Source organism: Vicugna pacos, chromosome 13 (assembly GCF_048564905.1).
Source record: "Vicugna pacos chromosome 13, VicPac4, whole genome shotgun sequence".
NCBI lineage: Eukaryota > Metazoa > Chordata > Mammalia > Artiodactyla > Camelidae > Vicugna > Vicugna pacos.
The window spans coordinates 47,924,602-47,947,609 of NC_132999.1; the positions used below are offsets into that span (position 1 = coordinate 47,924,602).

At 45.3% G+C, this 23,008-nt stretch overlaps 1 protein-coding gene across 5 annotated transcripts in view; it reads left to right on the forward strand.

Moving 5' to 3' along the window:
- The first annotated feature begins 1,902 nt into the window (after positions 1–1,902).
- Positions 1,903–23,008, forward strand: part of PTAFR (platelet activating factor receptor) — a 37,498-nt gene continuing 16,392 nt past the window's right edge. The window contains exons 1-3 of one of the 5 annotated variants that reach the window (XM_072974978.1): positions 1,923–1,984; positions 7,303–7,370; positions 18,225–18,293. Coding sequence is in view for 1 of the 5 variants with exons in the window: in XM_072974976.1 (XP_072831077.1) it covers positions 19,193–19,209 (17 nt within the window). In the remaining 4 variants the exon portion in view is untranslated. Of the gene's footprint in view, positions 1,985–7,302; positions 7,371–18,224; positions 18,294–19,166; positions 19,210–20,556; positions 20,725–23,008 lie in introns of those variants that run through there. The other 4 variants (XM_072974977.1, XM_072974979.1, XM_072974980.1 and 1 more) reach the window with 4 other exon arrangements.

A 23,008-nucleotide genomic window follows, 5' to 3' on the forward strand; every position in this document is an offset into this window, starting at 1 on the left:
GAGGTACAGCGAGCACAAAGTCACAATGTCTTGTAGTGTCAAGGGATCCTGCAACTTTGACCTGCTTCTCTACGGGATGAGACAGAGGCTTGGGTGTCTTACTGTTCTTCCAAGTGCAGCTGAGCTCGTCCAAACTGCAGGTGAATTAGACCGCAGAGGGTGGGCAGGTGGGGCTCTAGATAAAACCCAGCCAGAGCAGAGAGAGGGAACCCTTTAGTCACCCTGTGGAGTGACACATGTCGTGAGGTAATGCTGTGAGGAGTGACACCCACCTCACTCCACACACACACACACGTGTGTGTGTGTGTGTGTGTGTGTGCGCGCATGCACTAGTGTGCACGCCCACCCCTTCCTTAAAGGTTAGGTGGTGGTCACGGTTCAACTGTTTGCATCTCATGAGGGCCAGGCCCTGTCTCTGCCCTCAAGGAGGTTGTGCCAGCAGTCAGCTACAGGTATGCTTATTTGTTCAACAAATACTGGCTTAGGAATAAAATGGTGAACACCGCGGGGCCCCTGCTGCCTGCCTCACAGCCTCCTGGGGCACGTGAGCAGGTGAACCACTGCAAGGATCAGGAAAGTCACGATTCAGCCACTGCTCCAAGGAGGGGGCCCTTGATCCTGTTCTCAGCAGCCAGGGAGTGTTTCCTGGATGAAGTGACCTTTTTAAAGTTGGAACCCAGGGGCTGACGCGTCAGGAGTGTCTTCAGCTGCAAGGAATAACTAGTAAACAAGTGAGGGACTGCTTTCTCACATGAGCCTGGTGACAAGCAGTTTCAGGTATTGTCCATGGCCTTAACAGCACCACCATGGACCCAGGCTCTAACTCGGCTTCCTCTCCATCCTCTCAGGAGGGCTTGCCATCTTTTAGCTGCAGAGTCTCAGAGAAGGTTGTGGTAGCACCACACTTCGTACCAGTTGCCAAGCAGAAGTCATCTAGGAAGCAAAATTTTCCCTAAGGGGCATCACTGACCACAAAATGCGTGATATGGCCACCTCTAATTGTAAGTTTGGGAAAACAAAGGACTTGCCCCTTGGGACCAGGCACCTACTGTTTCCAGTAGACTTGTTGGCAAGGAAGGAGGAAAGGAAGATTGTCTGGCATAGGTGGGGTAGGACTTGAGGGTAAGATGTTTCGGAGGGAACAGTGGGTGCAAAAACCCAGAGATAAGAGCATAGCCTGTTCATGGAATTGAACATCACTTACCGTGCCTGGAACAGAGAAATGGGGGGAGGTGAGACCAGGAAGATCAGAAATCATACCAAGGAATTTGGGTTCCAGCCACAACATGGATGGACTAATGCCTTCCCATTTCCTTACTGGCACCCATTTGCCACAGGCCCACCTGGAAGGTCAGCAGTGGTCCCAGCCCACTCCCATAACCCTGCCCAGAGCAATCTTTTCAGCAAAGACCTGGCCCCTGAGAGGGGTACGCGATGGGCATTGAAGTGAGACCACGTTACTCAGAAGCTTCCAGGCCGGGGCTGTGGTTGTGGCAGGCTGTCCAGCCCCTTCATCGGTGAATAGGTCAAGGGGCTCCTTGGGCAGGAAAGGCTGGCTGGAGGGGCGCCAGAGCTCAGAGAAAATGAAAGCCTGGATGAGCCACTTCACTCCTCTTCCTGCAGTTTACTGGGAATGATGGAGTGGAGCCAAGCGTTCCCAGCACCGCCCACCATGCTGCTCACTGCCCCCTGTGGGGCTACTGAGGGCCCAGCCAGACAGGTCGGGCTCCGTATCTGGCATTTAGGCCAGAGACTTTAACTCAGCCCCAGCCTCCTCACCGGTAAAGTGGGACTTGTACCTTTAAAACAAGATGTAACCACCGAAAGCATCAGTCATCGCCTTTGGCAGTCCAGACACCCGCACACCCCTCCCCACCCCTTCAACCTCCGGTTTCTGTGGCTGTGGCCTCTCAGCAGCTGTCTGAGGCCACTGCAGCCAGGCCCCAGTGGAGGTCGGAGTGTGTGTGAAGGCGGGCGGCTGCCGGTGAGTCTGGGCCTGCCCTGGGGTGGAACCTCAGTGAAGCAGGATTCACCTTTCTCCATTTCCTTCTCCCTCTCCTCAACCCTCCCCTCCATCCCAGCACATCTGCTTCACCTGCCCCCTTGCTGGAGTTCATCTGTGCTTCTCACGGTTGGATTTGGGAATAGTGGGGACGTTGGGCCCTGAGTAATGGGGAGAGAGGTTGGAAGGGGTGCGGAGTTACCTTACTGAATGCCTGCTCTGCCCCTCACTAGCTGGGTAATCCTGGTGAGTCATTTTGCCTCTCTGGGTTTTAGCTTCCTCCTTTTTGGTACAATGAAGGTGAAAATACCTCCTCTGTCCCTGTTCCAAGAAATCAAAAAATTCTGTTTATCATAGAAAGAACAAACCTTGCCAATGGAGGCGACAGGCCTGCATTTGGCGTCAGGCAGACTGGAGTCTTGAAACTTCTCTGAGCCTCAGCTTCCTCATCTCTTAAATCTGTTGCTCTGAGGGTTACAGAGATCTGGCTGGCACAGACAGCGTGGGCAAAAGTGGGTACTCCTCCCTGTCCCCTCTTCCGGCAGGGTGGTTCCTGCTCCAAGAATTGGGTAGATGAGCAGAGGATAGAGGACCCCTGGGAAACTTGTTAAAAAGACATTCTCTGGTCTCTCTGAAGATTTGGATTCAGGATTCAGGGTGGAGACAGAGTTGGATCTTAATTTTTCCTTTAAAAAAATTATTTTATTTTTTAACTTTATGCATTTATTTTACAATATCATATTTTAAAAATTAAAGTACAGTTGATGTACAATATTATATGTTACAGGTACACAACATAGTGATTCACAATTTTTAAAGGTTATACTCCATTTATAGTTATTATAAAATATTGGCTGTATTCCCCATGTTGTACAGCACATCCTTGCAGGTTATTTTATACTTGATAGTTTGTACCTTTTAATCTTCCACCTCCGTCTTGCCCCTTCCCTCTCGCTCTCCCCACTGGTAACCACTAGTTCCTTCTCTGTATCTGTGAGTCTGTTTCTTTTCTGTTATATTCACTAGTTATCATATTTTTCTAGATTCCTTTCATGTAAGTGATACATTACAGTATTTGTCTTTGTCTGGCTTATTTCACTTAGCATAATGTCCTCCAAGTCCATCCATGCTGTATACCACAAACTAATACAATATTTTAAATCAACTGTATTTCAATTAAAAAGAAAACAAACAAACACTCCATTTAAAATATGGGCAGAAGAACTGAACAGACATTTTTCCAAAAGAGGAAATGCAGATGGCCAACAGGAACATGAAAAGCTGCTCACCATCACCAATATCAGGGAAATGCAAATCAAAATCACCATGAGACCCCATCCCACACCTGTCAGAATGGCCATCATCAAAAAGAACACAAATAATGCATGTTGGTAAGGATGTGGAGAAAAGGGAACCCTTGTACATTGTTGGTTGGAATGTAAATTGGTGCAACTACTATGGAAAACAATATGGAAGTTTCTCAAAAACCCCCAAACAGAATCACCATATTGCCCAGCAATTCCACTCCTGGGCCTTTACCCCAGAAAAACAAAAACGTTAATTCAAAAAGATACATACACCCCATGATTAACAGCAGCACTATTTACAATTGCCAAGATATGGAAGCATCCCAAGTGCACATCAATAAATGAATGTTTAGAGAAGATGTTGCATATATATGCAGTGGATACAACTCACCCATAAAAAGAAGGATATTTTGCTCTTTGCAGCCCTTCATTCAATTTTTTTCTTCTTTCTTTTTTTTTTTGTTGCACTTCAAAAAACAGAATTTTATAACTGGCATAAACATTTCCATTGCACCAAAAACAACAAAATACCTAGAAATAAACTTAACCAAGAAGGTTACCTATATTCTGAAAACTGTAAAACACTGATGAAGGAAATTGAAGATGATACAAAGAAATGGGAAGATATTTCGTACTCTTGGATTGGAAGAATCAACATGATCAAATGGCTGTACGACCCAAAGCAACCCACAGATCCAATGCATCCCCTGTCAAAACACCCACGACATTTTTCACAGAACTAGAACAATTCCAAAATTTATATGGAACCATAAAATACACCAAATTGCCAAAACAATCTCTTGTAGGCTTTTTTTCCCTTTTTCATCTTTTTGTTCTCTTTTCTTATAGTTTGATGACTAGAGAAGTTCCTTTAACATTTGTTTTAAAGATGGGTTAGTGGTGCTAAATTCTTTTAGCTTTTGTTTATCTGTGAAGCTTTTGATTTCTCCATCAAATCAGAATGACAGCCTTGCTGGATAGAATATTTTTGGTTGTGAATTTTTCCCTTTCATCACTTTAAATATATCGTGCCACTCTTCGCTGGCCTGTAGAGTTTCTGCTGAAAAATCTGCTGATAATCTAATGGAAGTTCCCTTGTATGTTATTTGTTGCTTTTCTCTTGCTGATTATAATGTTTTCTCCTCCTGCTTAATTTTTGTCAGTTTGATTACTATGTGCCTTGTGTGTTCCTCTTTGGGTTGATTCTGTGTGGAACTCTCTGCGCTCGGACAGTTAGACCTTAACAAGCTCTTGGGTTAACCCATCTGGCTTCAGTCAGGGAGAGCCAGTCCACCAGGAGGTAGGGGGAAGGTAGGGCCTGGGATTCTGACAGAGATGCCCAAATCCTCGCCCTTCACCTGTGACTCAGTGCAGGTAAGCAGAGCTAGGAAGAGCCCAGAAGTAATGAAACTCTCCTTGCCCAGTCCTGGTGGCCTCTGGACTCCCTCCAAGCCTGTTCTGGAATGTGGGCCTCTTGCTTTGGAATAACCTGGATGCTTGTTAAAAATTCATTTTCTGGCCTCAACACTGGCACTGATGCATCAGAATCTCTCAAAGTAGAATCTGAGAACAAAGAACATGTTTTTTTTTTCTTTAGTGGAGGTACTGGGGATTGAACCCAGGACCTCATGCCTGCTAAACATGCACTCTACCACTGAGCTATTTCCTGTCTTCCTGCTTTGTTTTATTTTGTTTTTTTTTTTTAAATCTTCATTTTTAATAAGATCAACTGAGTCTGTTGTGGAGAAAGGATTTGACCCTCAATTCTGGGACACAAGGCAGGAACTTGGGTAAATAAAGTGATTTTCATTTACTGAGTTCCTGTTAAGTGCCAGGCGTCAGGCGTAGCACAGGGAGTCTGTGTGGCTGTTACTGACCCAGGAAACTGAGGCTCAGAGGCGCCTAGGGAGCTCCAGCTGAAGACCAGAGGTGGCAGTCAAACCCTGGTCTCCTGGATTCTGAGTTGATATTTGACAATGTCCACCTATGCCAGGGGCCCAGTTTGCTTTTCTCTGTGGCCTGACCCCTCTGCTTCCTGCTAAGGCGAATCAGATATTTTGGGGAGGCGGGGTAGAGGGTGGAGGCGGACGGAAGTGGTAACTCTCAGCACAGAACACGCAACATTGGAGCTCCAGGCAGAGTCCTAGGCTTTGGCAGAACGCTGGTCTTTGCTGTGGTCAGACTAGGCAACTCTCAGATTAGGGGCTCAGGAGGGCAGGGATGGCTGCATCTCCCCTCACATGAGGGTGGCTTCAGGAGGCAGAATAGTCTCTTTCCTGACAGACTGGGCATCCCTGAAGGCAGGCTGTGTCCTCCTTGGTTCGGGGCACATGTGGGCAGGCTATGTCATATCTGCTGGACTGTGGCTTCCTGTGGGCAAGACAGGGGTCTCTTCTGAAAACAGCTTTGAGTCTTTTCCAGCAGTGTGGGGCTCACTGGAGTCCTCCCACTGAAGCTCAGGCTCCTGAGGACGGGGCTAGGAACTTCCCTAGGTCAGGGCGCAACTCCGCCTCAGACAAGGGGCCCAGTTCCTCCCCTCTGTCAGCCCAGGCCCAGCCCTTCCTCTTGGGAAGGACCAGCCCAGTGTTTCTGACTGAGCTAATGTGCACAGAGAGAGACTCCCTGGATGGATGTGAGTATTCCTGGTGACCTTAGGTTTGCCTCCCACCCCGTGCCCCGCCCAAGTAGCTGCCTTCCTGGCCTTGTACCCTGAGCATCCAGCAGAGCCTGCAGGCGGACTCCCCTAGTCCTGTATCTGCTCAGGAGGTATTGGAGCGTAAAGTGAGTCACGCAGCTATGTCTGGGCGTGCCTTCTGCCTCTTCTCCACTCCCTGTGCCACTTCCTGAGTTCTCTGAGAAGCCGTCCAGGAAACATGCTCTTGGCGGCCCCCACCTTCCCCTCAGCAATCTCTGTCACCTCCTAGATCACTGTCCCTGCAGTTTCTCAGGTAAGAGGTTGGTGGCCTGGGTGAGAGGGTCAGGTTTGGCTGCTTTGTCTGGCTGCTCTGCAGGGTCCTGGATGCTGCTCAGGCTCTGGAGGGGTCCGCAGAGCTGGATTAGGTCTGATCTCCCTCCCATCAGCACCCTTCATGGACGCCCAACCCCTTCATCACTCACAGACACGGCACACATCCTTTTACCCCTCAGAGACATTGAACATATATAGTCACCAACATATGTGGCATTCCTTCCCACACCTGATACAAAACACACCCTCATCACCCACAGACACAGCTCACGGCCCTTCACAAATAGACATCACACGACAGACCCTCAACATCCACTGATCCAACCCATGACCCATCGCTACGCACAATGCACAAACCGTCACAATGGACACGATACCCCCTCATGTGATGTATATTGCTACTCACAGGACGAAACACACATCCTTACAGACACACAACATGTACGATAGCACTGATGCACACAGCACATGAACAACTCTTGCAGCAGGCAATAAGCCCAGACATGAAAGACCTTCCACTCACTCACGGCAAACAAACCTATTTTATGTAAGCTCACAAACCTCCCCTGCCCCACATGCACACACACGCATCAATGCAACCGCACATACATATCATAGAAACTCCTCACACACTTAAATAGGCCTCCAAGATCCTTGGGTGGTACTGTTCAGCTGAGTCAGGGGCCGAGGCCCAGTCAGCAACACCATCCCCACTTCTCACCTCTCCCCTTGGGCCCTGCTTGTGCACTGGAGGGGCAGCCAGGAGCAGAGCTAGAGGTCCCGGCCACATCATGGAGCGTGATGAGAGGGGCCGCCTCTTCTAGCTGTCTGAGTGCTGCTTCCTAATGGCCCTGGGACTCGGCACAAGCTGATAATAAAAAAGCTAGCTAGCGCTTATCACGTCCTACTGTGGGTCAGACATCATGCTCCCTGCTCTTGTTAGCATTATCTTATTTAATTATGCAATCCTCTTCTGAAGCAGAGGGATACTAGTCTCCTCACTTTACAACTATGTTTTGGTGTAGGCTCAGAGAGGCTAAGAAACTTGCCCAATATACCACAGCTAGGAGGCCACAGTGGGATTTAAACAAAGGTAAGTCTGACCTCAGTCTCCACCTCTTCTTTTAATTTATCTTAAAACCTTTTTATTTTATTTTATTTTTATTAAAAAATTTTTATTGACGTGTAGTTGATTTACAATGTTAGTTTCAGGTGTACAGCAAAGTGATTCAGTTACACATGCACATGCATATATATACATTTTCTTTTTAGGCTCTTTTCCACTATATGTTATTACAAGATATTGAATGTAGTTCCCTGTGCTATAAAGTAGGTCCTTGTTGTTTACCTATTTTATATAGAGTAGTGTGTATCTGTTAGTCCCCAACCCCTAATTTATCCCTCCCCACCCTTTCCCTTTGGTAACCATAGTTTGTTTTCTATGTCCGTGAGTCTGGTTTTGGTTTGTAAATAGAATTTGTATTTTTTTTTTAGATTCCACTTATAAGTGATATCATATGATATTTGTCTTTGTCTGACTTACTTCACTCAATATGATCATCTCTAGGTCCATTCATGCTGCTGCAAATGGCATTATTTCATTCTTTTTTTATGGCTGACTAATCACCCATTGTGTATTTATATATATCATGTCTTCTTTATCCAGTCATCTGTTGATGGACATTTAGGTTGTTTCCATATCTTACTTTTTTTTTTATTTTTTAAAGTGGTAACAAATGAGCAAGCTAAAAGTTCAGTAGATACAAAAGAACGCACAGTGCAAAGGCTCCCTCCTATCCTTGTTCTCCAAGCACCCAATTTCACTCTTGGAGGGCACCCACGTTATCCCTTGGAGACCTCTCTTTTGACTGTCACAGAGCACTCTAGAAGTGAGAGTTCCAAGCACAGTGCCCAGACTCCAGGGGCTTCCCATGCCCTCCGCATGCCCAGGCATACAACCAGTTGCCTCTCTCTGCCCATATGAAGAGCAAGGCCGGAGCTCTAGGGCTCCACCCAGCCCAAGTCCTAAGTCCTCTCCTGCCCTAAACCCTCCAGGAGACCCCTGCCCTTGAGTCCCCCAGGCCTGGACCTTCTCACCTTTATCTCACTGCTGGGGATGCTCGCCACACCCCTAAGGCTTCCTTACAGGATCCAGCCACAATGAGGGGCCCCCCTCTTAGAAGCTGGGGGAGGGGAGCAGTCCTTACTGCTGTCAAAGGTGCGCCCAAGCTGGACAGGGAGAGCAGGTGGGACTCAGCCCTGACCAGAGGAGGGAGAGGACGAGGGAGAGGAAGAGGAGGGAGGAGAAGGAGGACTAGCTGCCAGGCACTGTCCTTTACAGACCTAATTCCATGGGAGGTTGTGGTGTCATCCCCACTTTACAGAAGTAGGCTTTGAGACTCAGGCGCCCATCTGTTAAGTGATAGAATTGACATTCAAACTCCCAAAGTCTGAAGAAGGATGAGTAAATGAGAAAGAGAGAGAAAAAGAGTCAGAGAGAGAAACTGAGGTTATGAGGAATAAGAGAGGTTTCGGTGCTGCCAAGCCATCCCGGAGAGGCTCTCAGAATGAACCTGCTGCCCAAGTGACTTACGGGCTCTGAGGTCTCTGGTTTGGGAGGAATCCCCCTCCTGTGATTCTTCCTATTCTGTTCCTTTGCACCATTTGTCTGCCCTTGTGCTTAGTGCAAACACCCTCCTATCTTTTTATTTTTTATTTTTATTTTTTAATGGAGGTACTGGGGATTGAGCCCAAGACCTTGTGCATGCTAGGCAGGCGCTCTACCACTGAGCTACCTCCTATCCTAATTACTGGAACTTTGTAGTAAATCTTGATCTACTAGGTGACACTTACTTGACTTCTCATTCTCCAAATTATCTTGGCTAATTTCAGGCCCGGGTTTTATATATATAAATGCATGTTACAAATTCCTGTGCACCTACTTCTTGCTGAATTAAATAGATTATTGCAGATATAATAGAAGCCTCCTGTGTATCCTCACTAATCCTGCCCTCCACTCCCTGAGGGTAACCATATGTGAACTTGTCTTTATATATTGATGCATATGTATTGTGTCCACCAGTAATAATAATGTTTTAAAGTTTTAGGAAATAGTATCATGCTATATTTATCCTTCTGCAACTTGCTTTTTAAGTTTAGCATTGTGTTTATTGTCCATGTTATTACATGTGGCTCTGTTCGCTTTAACATCTGTACAGGATTACATGGTAGAAACATACAAATTTTAATATTTCCAGTGTGTACCTAGGAAGAAGTTGCACATTTTCAACTTTCTTATGAAATTAATTTCCAAAATGGTGGCGCCGTTTGTAGCCTCGTTTTAGCAGTGTAATAAGAGCTTCCATTGTTCTACATCCTCGGCAATACTTGGAATTGGCAGGCTTTCATTTCTTTCCAGTCTGGTGGTTGGTTGTTTTAATTTGAATTCCTGATTTTCTGAGACGTTGACCATATATTTATGTTTCTCAGCCTTCAGGCTTTTTCCTCTGTAAATTGCCTACTCCTTCCTTTACCCATTTTTCTATTAGGCTTGTCTTATTGTTATTGATATGTAGGAATTCAGGTTACGTTATGCCTAAAGTTTCATGATACATGTTTTACAAATATCTTTTCCCAGTCTGTGACTTTTCTCTTTACTATTTTTATAGTATCTTTGAATGTACTCAGTTTTAAACTTTATATGGCCGTATTTATCCAGATTTTCTTTGTTACTTGTAATTTCTATGTCTTAATTTAGAAAATTTCCCTGACCTTAGATCATAAAGATATTGTCCTCTATTTCCTTCCAAAACTTTTATATTTTGCTTTTCATAGTTAGGTCTTTATGCAGGTTGGAATTTAATTCTGGATGTGATATAAGATAAGGATCTAATTTTATTATTTTTTTTCCCTTAATGGATAGCCATGTATCTTGCACCAATATCTACTCCTTTTTTACTGATCTGTAATGGTAACTCTGTCATATGTATTATTTCCATATGTATGATTTCTATTTGTTTTTTTAAATTGAAGTATAATTGACTTACAATGTTGTGTTAATTTCTGGTGTACAGCATAGTGATTCATTTATATATATATATATTCCTTTTTATATTTTTTTTCATATGGACTATTACAAATAGATAAAAAACAAGGGCCTGTTGTATAGCACAGTGATCTCTATTTCAAGAATATCTATTCTGTTCCTCTGGTCTGTTTTCCTGTCCCTTTGTTAGTACTACCCTGTCTTACTACTGTAACTTAATAATAAGACTTGATAGGGAAAACTCTATCCCTATGTCCCTATTGTTCATAAATTCAGACTTCAAAAATTTCTTGGCTAGGCTTGGCTCTTTGCTTTTCCATTTGGAATTTTAGGATCAGCTTGTAAAGTTCCTTGCAGAACTCTATTAGGATTTTTTAAAAAAGTGCTTTACGTATGCCATTTCCCCTCAAGCTTTACTGAGATGTGTTTGGCAAGTATAATTGTAAGATCTTTAAAGTGTGCATCATGGCGATATATGTACACATTGTGAAAGGATTCCCACTATCTGGTTAATTAGCATTTATTGGGATTTTGATTGGACTGGCACTGAATTTATAGGCTAAATTGAGGAGAACTTACATCTTTATGATATTGACAGTCCCATGCATGAATGTGTTACATCTATCCATCTAGTTCTTGTTTAATTATTTTTCAATGATTTTTATAATATCCTCCATCAAGACCTCGCACATCTTTGGCAAAAAAAATTGCCAAGTAGTTTTCTTGGTATTATAGATTGGGTCTTAAAAATGACATTTTCTGTTTATTGCTTCTTTATAGGAACATGATTAATTTTTATTGTTGATTTTATATCCAGAAGTCTTGCTGAAGTCTTTTGTTGATTCTAATCATTTGACCATGGAATTGCTTTAATTTTCTGTGTGGACAATCATACTGCATGTGAAAATCACAGTTTTGCTTTTACTTTCCAAACTTCATAACTTTGGGGGGGGCGGAATCCCATATTCTTCACAGCAGAATAAGGTACTTACAATTATTCTCAATTTGCAGGTTGTGGAACTGAGGCTCAAAGAGGTGAATTGGCTTTTCCAAGTTCACACAGAGAGTTGGTGGCAATCAGGATTTGAATTCAAGTCTCTTTGATTCTAAAACCCCTGCTCTTTTCTCTGTGGTATTCTTCCTCCCACATTACCCTCTGTTTACAGATGAGAAAAGGACTGCTCACAGAAGTGAAGTGTCCACGTCAATCCGAGTGAAGGACAGCTCGAGAGGGCAGAAAGAAGTTAATAAAGCCTTTATAACGGCTGTCCAGGACTGAGATAGGGTTTAGGATATCTGGACTCTAATTCTAGTTCTGCCACCTACCAGCTATGTCACTTTCTTGCTCTAACCTCATTCATTCATTCAATAAACTTTATCAAGGAGTGCCTGCAATGTGCCAGGCAGTGTTACAGGTAATGAGATACGGTGATAAACAAACAGACAAATCCCTGCTCTCAAGGAACTTACAGTTCCACTGGAGAGACAGATAATAGCAAGGTAGATAAGTAAAATATATGATATGTTAAATGTCATAAGTGCTGTGGAGAAAAATAAAGCAGGGTAGGGGCCAGGGCATGTCAGGGGATGGCTACAATTTGTTTGGGTTATTAGGAAAGACCCCACTGGGAAAGTGGCATCTGAGTAACGACCTGAACTCTGGGTGTCTGTGGGAAAGTGCTCCACGCAGAGAGAACAGCAGGTGGAAAAGCCTGAGGCAGGAGTATAGGAGAGGAGGAAGACCAATGCAATTAGAGGTAGGGGGAGGGCAAGAGGTAGGAGATGAAGTCAGGTCAGGTCTCTACAAGGGCCTTGTGGGCATTTTAAAGGACTTTGGCTTTTCCTCTATGGGAGATGGAAGCCACTGGAGAGTGTTGAGCAGAGGAATGATGTGATCTGACTGATGTTTCATAGGCTCAACAGCACTGCTGTGTTGAGAACAGACTAAAAGGGGCATGAAGGTGGAAGCCGGGAGACCAGTAGGGGGAGCCACACCAGATGAGAGATGGTGGTTTGGACCAGGGCCATGGAGGTGGAAATGGTGAAAAGTGGTCGGATTTTGGATACATTGACGGATAGATCCATCTGTCAATCATCTATCATCATTGAAAGTTTAAAGTAAATTTATTTATTTAATTTAAAATTTAAAATAAGTTTATTTGATGAAGGAAAAATGAAGATATCTTATAAGCCCAAAGAAAAATACCATATGATATCACTCATACGTGGAATCTAAAAAAATAAAAAAGAAGAACTAGTGAACTCACCTACAAAACAGAAACAGACTCGCAGACATAGTAAACAATCTTATGGTTACTGGGGGGGCGAGGGTGGGAGGGGATAAATTTGGGAGTTCGAGATTTGCAAATATTAACTACTATGTATAAAAATAGATAAAGAACAAATTTCTTCTGTATAGTGCAGAGAACTATATTCAATATCTTGTAATAACCTTTAATGAAAAAGACTATGAAGACGAATATATATATATATATATATGAATGACTGGGACATTATGCTGTATACCAGAAACTGACACATTATAACTGATTTTACTTCAATTAAAAAGTATATATCTTATAAGCCCAAACATAATGTTACTCTTTAAATAAGCAATCCACTATTTTCCTGATAAGATTCCCAAAAGATGTTTTTAGGCCAACTTGTATATATAAACTCTTTGGACTATAGGTGATATAACCCAGAGTTTCTCAACCTCAGTGTAATTAACATGTTGAACCAAATAAATTTTTGTTGTAGGGACTGTTCTGTGCGTTGTAGGTTGGTTCGCAGCCTTGCTGGCCTCTACCTGCTGGATGCCAGCAACACCCTGGCCCCTCCTCCCCTGCCAGTTGTGACAACCGAAAGTGTGTCCAGATATTGACAAATGTCTTTGGAGGGCAAAGTAGCCCCTGTTGAGAATGACTGGTACAGTCAAATGTCTACTTACAATATTTAATTTATTTCAGTTACATCCTTAATCATTTGGGGCAATAATTTACTATTTTATAAATAATACATCTTTACATCCTCAAATTTTTGAGACTAATTTATTCACACCCTTTATGTACATTATTGATGTCAGCATCTTTACTGTTACTGTTCTCTTCTGTCATTTAACAGAATATTCCAGGTTCCATCATTTCTACTTCCGTTTACATGGTATGAGACACAGCACCTAACATCCTGATAAGATGCTATCATAGGAAAAATTCCAAGACACAATTATTCATTTTATAACGTTGGGACAGTTTTATTTTTCATTGTTGCTCTCATTTTTAAAATCTAAACAAGTGCTGAATTACTTTAAAGAACAAACAACAAAAGCCCCTTTCTTATAAAAAGTTAAAAACACATACAAGAGTGCACTTAATGGTGTAATGGCTCCCCATTGACTATCAGCCAACTTCAATAATTATCAACCCATTTTTTCAATTGAAGTATGTCCCCTATTATTTTGAAGCTATTCCAAATATATAATTTCTTCTGTAAGTATTTCATGTGTATCTCTAAAAATTAAGACTTCTTTTTAACATAACTATAAAATCATTAACCTAACAATCAACATGAATTCCTTAATTTAATTAGATATCTAAAGTGCTCAAAGTTCTGATTGTCTCAAAAATTTTTCTTTCTGTTTGTTTCTTTCTTTTGCTTCTTCCTTTCCCACATACCCCCCACCCCCACCCCTTTCTTTCTTTCCAGTTTGTTTGAATCCAGATCCAAAAAAGGCTCATAGCAATTCAGTTGCTATGTCTCTTAATTCTCATTTAACCTGTAGGTTCTTCCATCATCTTTCTCCCTTGTAACTGACTATAATTCAATTAAAAATAAACAAATAAAATATCCTATAAGCCCAAACGTAAAGTCACTCTTTAAATAAGCAATCCGCTAATTTGTTTGTTGAGGAACCAGGCTGCTTGTTCTATGTTTGTTCTACTGTTCGAGTTTGCTCAGTGTATCACCATGATCTCTTCCTTTTCTATCTTTCTTATAAACTGGCAGTTGAACTTGCTGATTCTGTTTCTGTTTCCTTGGCAAGACTATTTCAGAGGTAGTGTTGTGGATTGGGCACATACAAATACAACTTTAATAGGAAAATTTCCAAATACACACACAGAGGGGGAAGAGTAGAATAAATTCCCGTATACTTGTGTTAGTTTCCAATAGCTGCTGTAACAAATGACCACAAGCTTGACAGCTTCAAACGACACGTATTTATTCTGTGACAGTGCTGGAGGCCAGAATTCCCAAATCAGTATTAACAGGCAATGAGTCAGCCCCGTCACGCTCTCTCAAGACACTAAGGCAGAGTTCGTTCCCAGCCTCTTCCTGTTTCCGGTGGCTGCTGGCATTCCGGGTTTGTGACTGTGACCATTTTGCCTTCTCTTCTGTTTCTGCCAAATTTCCCCTGGCATCTCTTCCATACAGATGCTGGTGATTTCATTAAGGCTTACTGGGATAATCCAGGATAATCCCCCTATCTCAAGAGCATTGATTTAATCATACCCACAAAATCTTTGCCATATAAGAGCCCATGTACAGGTTCCAGGGATTAGGGCCTGATACTTTTGAGACCCATTGTTCAGGCTCCTACAATACCGATTCCCGAGAGTCAATATTTTGCCTCTCTCTCTCTCTCTTTCTTACCTTTGTTCCTTTCATCCTTCCCTTCCCCTTCCAGCCTTCCCCTTCCCTTCCCTTTCCTTCTCTCTCTCTCATTTTACTGTAATATTTTCAAACAATTCCTTGTAATTTCATCCTTAAATATTTCCATATATATTAACATTTTCTTATATAACCACACCACCATTATCACCTAATAAATTTAACAACAATTCCTGAGAACCATCTAAAATCCTCTGCATATTAAATTCTCCCTGATTTTCTCAAATATGTGTCTTGGGTATCTTCTGTTTTCCCCTCCAGATTTACTCTCCGCCCTTCTTCACTCTATTTTGTGTCCTCTTGGAGGTTGATTTGTGTGGACTTTATTGTCCATCTCCCTTGCTTCTGGTTGGGCTCAGCCAGTGGGAGGCACTGGTAAAACATCAGAGGATGGAAGAAGAGAGAGATTTGGGTGTTTATTTCCTGGTTCCCTCTCTGCCTAGTCATTGAAGATCTGCTGCAACTTCCTACACAAGATCACGTCTCTTGTCAGGCAGCCCTCTGTAAATAGCTACTCTCTTTGGGTCCAGGAACTGCTCCCTCTCCTCAGCCCTTCCGGTGAAAAGGGCATCCCACTCTTGGCAGCCTTGGACTGCTACACTATTCCTTTTGGTTCTCTAGCCCTGCCCACGTCTCTTCAAGAAGTCCTTTCATCCTCAGATTGCCCCCATTGACTGTGCCATCTCTTTCTAGGACCCTAACTGATACATGGTCAAGGTCACTTTTTACAATTGATTGCGTTGATCCAGGTTCCCAACAAGACCCACGGGTTGCATTTGATTTTTATGTCTCTTAAATCTCTTTTATGTTTGCTTTTGGTTTTGTTTTTTTGGGGGGGGAGGTAATTAGGTTTATTTATTTATTTACTTTTTTGGGAGGAGCTACTGGGGATTGAACCCAGGACCTCATACATGCTAAGCATGTGTTCTACCACTTTGAGCTATACCCTTCACCCCCTTTAAGTCTCTTTAATCTAGAGATTCCTAGATTAAAAGTCCCCTCCCTAACCCCCCAACCCCCACCATGGAGTTGGTCTGTTGAAGGAACTAGATCAGTTGTCCTGTAGAATGTCCTTGTCCCACATTCTCAATTTGGCTGATTGCTTCCTTGAAAAGTCTTCTAATTTGTCCCTCTGTTGCCTGTATTTGCTACAAACTGAAGGTTGGTTCTAAAGGCCTGATTAGATTCCGATCTGAATATATTTTAAAGTAGAACTGACAGATTTGCTAACAGAATGGATGTGGGGGTGAAAGGGAGGAGTCAGCCTCAGTTTCCTGTGAATAATGATTATTCCAGTGAATAATGATCTCTGCCCACCTGCCCTGCTTCTCGATAATCTCAGAGAGGTACTGAAAGGCAGCTGCTCTGTGCACATGTGTAAGGGACTGTTGAAAAACAGGCATAAGCCTAGTGTTGAGCCAGGGGTCCTGGAGTCTGTGGTCAAACGGGGGCTGGTTGATCCTGGAGGTCCCTCCATGTCCCTCCTGAGTGTGGCAGCTGGAGGATGGCTGAGAAGGAGAGGTCAGTCTGGGGAAAGAGGATCTGGGTTGGAGCAGAGCTAGGACCTTGGCTCAGATGGACAGTTGCACAAAGGTTGAACGTGATGAACAGAACATGTTCTCGCCTCTCAAGGCTCAAAATGCCTCCAAGGGAGACCAGGAGGGATGACCTGACTGGGCCTTTTCAAAGTCCCTTCTGGGATGCCTGGGCCACATCTTGGGGTCTGAGGAGAGTGTGTGTAAATGAGAACGAGGAAGGAGGTGACACGAGGCAGGTGTGAATGAAGGGGTGGCACCCGAGTTTATGAGTGTGCAGGTGAGGGGGGCACATAATTGTGACTGAGTGTCTCCGCATGAGGATGTGTGTTGAGTGTACTGACCGTGCAAGTGTTGTGCACATAGTTGGTTTGAGTGTGTCTGCCTGGGTGTGACGGGGTGGAGCTGGGGGAGGGGGGTAGAGTTTTGGTCCTAGTTCATGAAGGCTGAGGCACATGTTAAAGGTGGTTTGTCCTCTAAGGTTTGTTTTTGGCTCTGATTAGAAACAGAGGTGGGGTCCCAATGAACAGGAGGAGGCTAGTCCAGAAACCCAGGCTGGAGCTGAGGCTGGACCCCGCGTGGGGAGACAGGAGCCTGTACTCCTGGATCTACTTGGCACCTGCCTGGCTGAGGGACCTTGGTCCTGTCTAGACCTGTTTTCCTCCCCATGTAGGAGGCTGTTGGATTGGCTGACATCTGAGGGACTTTCTTCCTTAGACAGTGTCCGCTGCAGTGTCTAGTGCTGGAGGGGCTCAATAAACGTTTATTGGTTGAATGAAGTAGTGGATAAATGGACTGGAAACTGAGGCAGGGAGCTCGGGCCCATCCCTCACTGACATTCATACAAAGCCTCCACCACTGGACTCACACACACAAGCTCAGTCACAGACTCACCTATGTTCAGCCCCTCAGTTGCCCACACCTACTCACCCTCACCTTTTCCCAAGAACTTACTTGCTGCCAAATTCCTGCTCAGGGTCTCAGGACCCTTCCTCCCTCCCAACCCCACCCCTGCACGCAGGGCTCTGTCCCCACAGGTTCCTTGGGCTCCCTGCTCCTTGGTTACCGGGGACGCCCAACCCAGACGTGCCACTGACCATAGAGCTGTTCTGAGTCCCTCCCTTCTCATCCTTTTTATGGTCTGTCTCTCCCTTTTCCTTTCATTTTTTTCTCTCCTGCTGATGCACACACACACACACACACATGCACACGCAGCCCTTCCCACTGTCCATCTCATCTTTTACTCTTTTAACTCCCTTGGGTTTTGTCCTTGTATCTCCTCATTCCTCTCGTGCGCTCTCCCTCTCTCTGTGTTTACATCTGTCCGTCTTTCTCTGTGTACGTGTCTCCCTCCACCTCTCATTCCCCCTCTGATTCCCTCTCTCTCTTACTCTGTTTTCTCACTCGCATCTCCTCTCTCTTCCTCACTCTCCTGCTCGGAGTCTCTCTCTTGAGTGCACGCTCTCTCCCTTCTTGCTGTCTCCCTCTCTGCTTCTTCTTCTCCTCCCCAGCTCCCAGCACTGTGGTCGCAGCCTGCCCCCTGCCCTGCCTCTGTGGGAACCCCCCTGGGCAGTGCCCAGGGCCTGGGTGACCCAACTCGGAGGTTCCCCGGGCATCTGCTGGAGGGGCCCTGAGGTCACGGCATTTCCTCCTAGGGGTGACTTGGCTTGATGCACTCTGCTTACTTCTGCAATTCCAGATAGCACTGAGGCTGGGGCTGCGGACAGAGAGCTCGGACCTCACAGCAGCGGCTGCTGCCCTGGCACAGGTAAGGGGGTCCCAGTCCTGGCCGGGCAAGGGGAGGCCCGTGAAATCATCCTCAGGAGAACAAGGCCATGCCCTGGGACTGCGCCTAAGCAAACGGGTATTTCTCTTTTTAAGGGACTGTTTTGACATCTTCCTCTGGCCCAGAGGCTCTTGTTTAACAGGAATTTCTCGTCATCAAACTTACCCAGGGAATCTGCTCCCCTCATGATCAAACTTTTCCAGGGAGTCCACTCCCCTCTGTTTCTCTGAGGCGAAGGCAGTGCTGATGTGACCTCACGGACCTCACTGGGAGTTGGTGATGGTGATGAGAGGGGCTGCCTAGATCTCAGTGATCTCGTGCTCTTTACTAGCTGTGCGGACTTGGCCACATCACAGCCCCTCTCTGTGCCCCAGTTTCCTAAATTGTCGAATGAGGATAATGCCATCCCCCTAGCAGAATGGTCGGGAGAGGTGAAGGGTCTGGTACAAGGCAGGGTATTTATGAGCTCACTAGCTGCTAGATTTTCACAGCGGGTGATGAAGATAAATGGGTTGTTGGTACAAAGGCTCACAACCCGTTTCCCCCATCAGGCCCCAGGTGGTAGGGACAGAGCACAGGCTGGTACCCCCGGTCCTTTGCTGGCAGGAGGTCTTGATGTGGGCACGACGAACTGAGGTTGCTGTCCCGACACTTGCTTACCTGTGAAGAATGAGGGAAGCAGCAGAGTCTCTCCCCGAGCATTCAGGCAGCTCTGATTTAACTCTGACTGGATATGCAGCTGTGTTCCAGGTGGTTGGAGGGTGTGTGTGTGTGGGTGTGTGTGTGTCAGGAGGTACGAGGGAAGCAAAAGAAAGAGACGTCCTGAACTTTAGGCACTGACAACCCAGCCAAGGAAAGACGTCTACTCCAGGGGCAAAGAGATGGCCGTGGGCCTGAGGTAGGCACCAGGGATTTGGTATCAGCTCTTGCTTACTGTAAGGAGGAGGAATTGGTTTGTTCCTTGTTATAATCTCACCCTTAGCACAGAGTTTGGCATGTCATACAGTCTTGGAACGTGAACTGAGTAGTGGATGATAAAGCAGTATGTTGTACTTGGAAAAGGATAGACAGCAAGTCAGAGACCCAGCCTCGGGTACCAGTTCTGCCCCTGAGACTGCTGTCACCCTGGGCAAATCCTTTCTCTTCTCTGGGCCTCAATTTCCCCATCTGTCCAAGGAAGATTTGGGTGAGGGATTCACAGTCTATGGTGCTAATGACAAAATGTGTTTCTAAGACTGAGTTTCTGTTCCTGACTGGTGTTGGGATGGGAGAGGGGTGTGATGAGAGGCTGGGATCCTGTTTGCTTGTTCTTTTATAGGGAGACATTTGTGTCTCCATCCCAGGCCTGTGAACAAGCCCTTGTTGAGGGGAAAGGGATCCTTCTCTTTTCCAGTGACAGCCCCTCCTTTCTCACCCAGGTCCCCATAGGTCCGCCCAGGAGGGGCCACAGCTGAGCTATATAGCCTGGCGTGCCTCCTGATGGGTCCAGGGAGAGCGTGTCTGGGTTAGGAGTGGGGCCCGTTCCCCAGTGTGGCCGTGTCTCTGACCAGCCGCCATCGGGGTCCTTGGCAGCAGGGTGGGAGGAGAGAGAAGCCTATAGTGTATCTCTGTGTGTCCGTGCTAGTGTGGGGTGGACTGGGGAGTTGGCTCTGGCTATATCTTCGTGTGCCTGGGGCATGCCAACCTGCGGGTGGGCCCAGGGCAGCCCAGCAGTTCCCAGCAGCTGATCGTCAGCAAAACCAGCTGAGAAGTTGGTAGGCCTTCTTTCCCTCATGTCTTCAGCCAAAGAGAATCCAGAGCCTGTGTGTGTGTGTGCGTGTGTGTGTGTGTGTGTGTGTATGTGAGAGAGAGAGAGAACATGTAGGGGGCGGACCACCACTCAGCAGCCCCTCCCCACCTCCCTAGTTCCACAGGCAGGAGACCCTCAGGGCCTCAATTTGGAGTGGAGCTCAGCAGACTGATGGACAAAGCATGTGAAAAATTTGTGCAAATCCGTGTATACTTTATAAAATCTGCTTCAATTTCCCAAGTGCTTTACTATTTACCAAGCTCTTTATCACTCCCCACAATTTTCCTTTTCACAACAATGTTTGAGGTTTGGGGTAGGGTTTGGGTGAGGGGAAGCATCGTGCAGATAAAGATCCTAAGGCTCAGAGCTGGGAGGAAACTCAGTCTCAGTGGTGGGTGGCACTGCTGAGGCCACAGTCTGGACCCTCTGATCACAATTTCTATGATTTCTCTTTAGTCACTCTTGGTTGCTGCTCCCAAAGGACGAGAAATGGCTGCTTCGGTACACGACTGATTCATTTGCTTATTCATCAACAAACATTTTCTGAGGGGGAGGTTGGAGATCACAGTTACTGAGCAGGAACCACGTGCATAAATTGCTTCATTCTGTACTTACGACTGCCTGGTGAGGAAGGTTCTATTATTACCTCTTTGCAAATGAAGAAAAGGGGGCTGTGAGAGCCAAAGATCAGCTAGGAAAGAGCAGAGCCAGGTACAGATCTGGGTCTCTGTGGCCACAGGACCTGTGCCATGTACCCTATGTTTTCCCGAAGGCCAGACCCTGAAGATGTTGGAGTGATTCTTGGTATAACCAAGGGGCGTGCCCCGTACTGGGGAAGCCCAGAGGAAGAAGTGCCTCCCCGCTCCCTCCTCCCTGCTCTGGCTGACTTCCAGGAAGCAGGGTGCAGGGGGAGTGGTTTGGGGGTGGTGACTCATAGACAGATACTATCTGGGCATCTGGGAGCCAGAAGGAGAGACCCAGACCAGGCTCAGGGTCCCCCAGCTCCCCAGGGATGTCCTAGGCCAGCTGAGCGGAGACTGAGTCTCATCAATGTGATATCCATAACTGGGATCAGGTGGGCCCCAAGTGAGAAGGAAAGTTGGGAAACTCTGGTACACAGGCCACCCCTGTCTCTGGGACCCTAGACCCTGTCCCTGATGTCCTCCTAGACAAGGAGCTCCATTCGTCCACCGATCAATGTTCCCGGCATGATGCTAGGGTCCTTGTACTGCAAACTGTGGGGAGCCTAGTGCAGATTCCCCAGAGGTCAGGATCCTTGCTCCCTTAATTTACCCCTCAAATTCCTCTGCTTCCTGGACAAATGGTAATGAAACCACTCCATGAGGAGACTGTTCAGAGAGTATGAGCAGCTTGGCCAGGCCAGGACACAAATATCAAGCAACAGGAGAGGTCGAACTAGGAGGTCACTCGTTTATTGAACACCTTCTATATGCCAAGCTCTTTAGGGATTTTACAGCTTTCAACCTCAGAGCTATACTGTGAGGTCAAGGTCAATATTATTTCCATTTTATACATGCAAAAACTAGGATTCACAGAAGGGAAATAATTAGACTACAGTGTTTTAGTGGCCCCAGGGAATCTATGGACTGGGGGTGGCTGAGGCTGGTGTGAGAGGATTTGGAAGTGAAGGATGAGGGACAGTGTGACTCTGTGTGTGTGTGTGTGTGTGTGTGTGTGTGTGTGTGTGTGTGTGTGTGTGTATTGTCTGAGCCCTCACATCCAGGGAATTCCCAGCCTAGAAGGAAAGATAAATCAACAGCCATTAAAATGCACTGTGATATATTCTGTTACGGGAACCAGAGGCGGCACCTTTAACTCTTTCTTGAGTAGAGAAGTAAGACTAACAGTAGCCAACATTTACTGAGCTGTTATTAGGGATCAGGCAGTTTCTGTTTAATCCTTACAACAAACCTATAAGATAGGTAATATTATTATTAGGTTTTTTGTTTTCTTGTTTTTTTACAGATGAGTAACCGAGGTTCATGACAGTGAAATTGTCTTGGGTGAAAATTAGCTGATAGCATTTTTGCCAACTGTCCTTAGCTGTCATAGAAAGATGTGACTGGTTCCCAGAAGCTTTCAGGGTTAATAATATATCTGGAAGCCTGACATAGGTGGCATCAAGCTGGAGTAGCGTGATGTGAGCTGTTGCAATGACAGCGGGGCTATTTTGAGAAACATTTGATCTGATCTAATTGGCAGATTGTCTGGATTTCCTGTAGATTCAACTTTTTAGAGCTATTGATCATGAATATCATATATTATTCATCGAATCTTCACACCAGGCTGGGGAGATATGTGCTTGGAGTATTATGGGCTCCATTTACAGGGGAAGGACCTGAGGCTTAGAGACTGATAAGCTTGACCAATGTCATGAAGCCAAGATGTGACAGAGGCAGGATTTGAACTGAAGTTTGTCTGACTCCAGAGTCTGTGGTCTTAACCACTGTCCTTTCCAAACACTTTATATCTTTCATCTCACTGGATGCTCACCAAAACTCTAGAGGGAAGATGTGTTATTGTCCCCATTTTATAGATGAGGACCAGAGAGGGGTAGCAGTTTACCAAATGTCACACAGCTATTAAGTAAAACAGTTGAGACATCTGATTCCAAATAAAAACTACACAATGTATTTTCAAATCTGCTATCTCTGAGGCCCATTAAATTTTTTTTTATTGTGGTAAGAAAAATATGTAATGTGAATTTACCCTCTTAACAGTTTTTCAAGCATTATTAACTATATGATTGGCACATGGTTGTACCACAGATCTCTAGAATTTTTCATCTTGCATAACTGCATCTCTATACTCTTTGAACAACAGCTCCCTGTTTCTCTCTCCCTCCAGCCCCTGGCCACAACCATTTTACTTTATGTTTCTATGAATT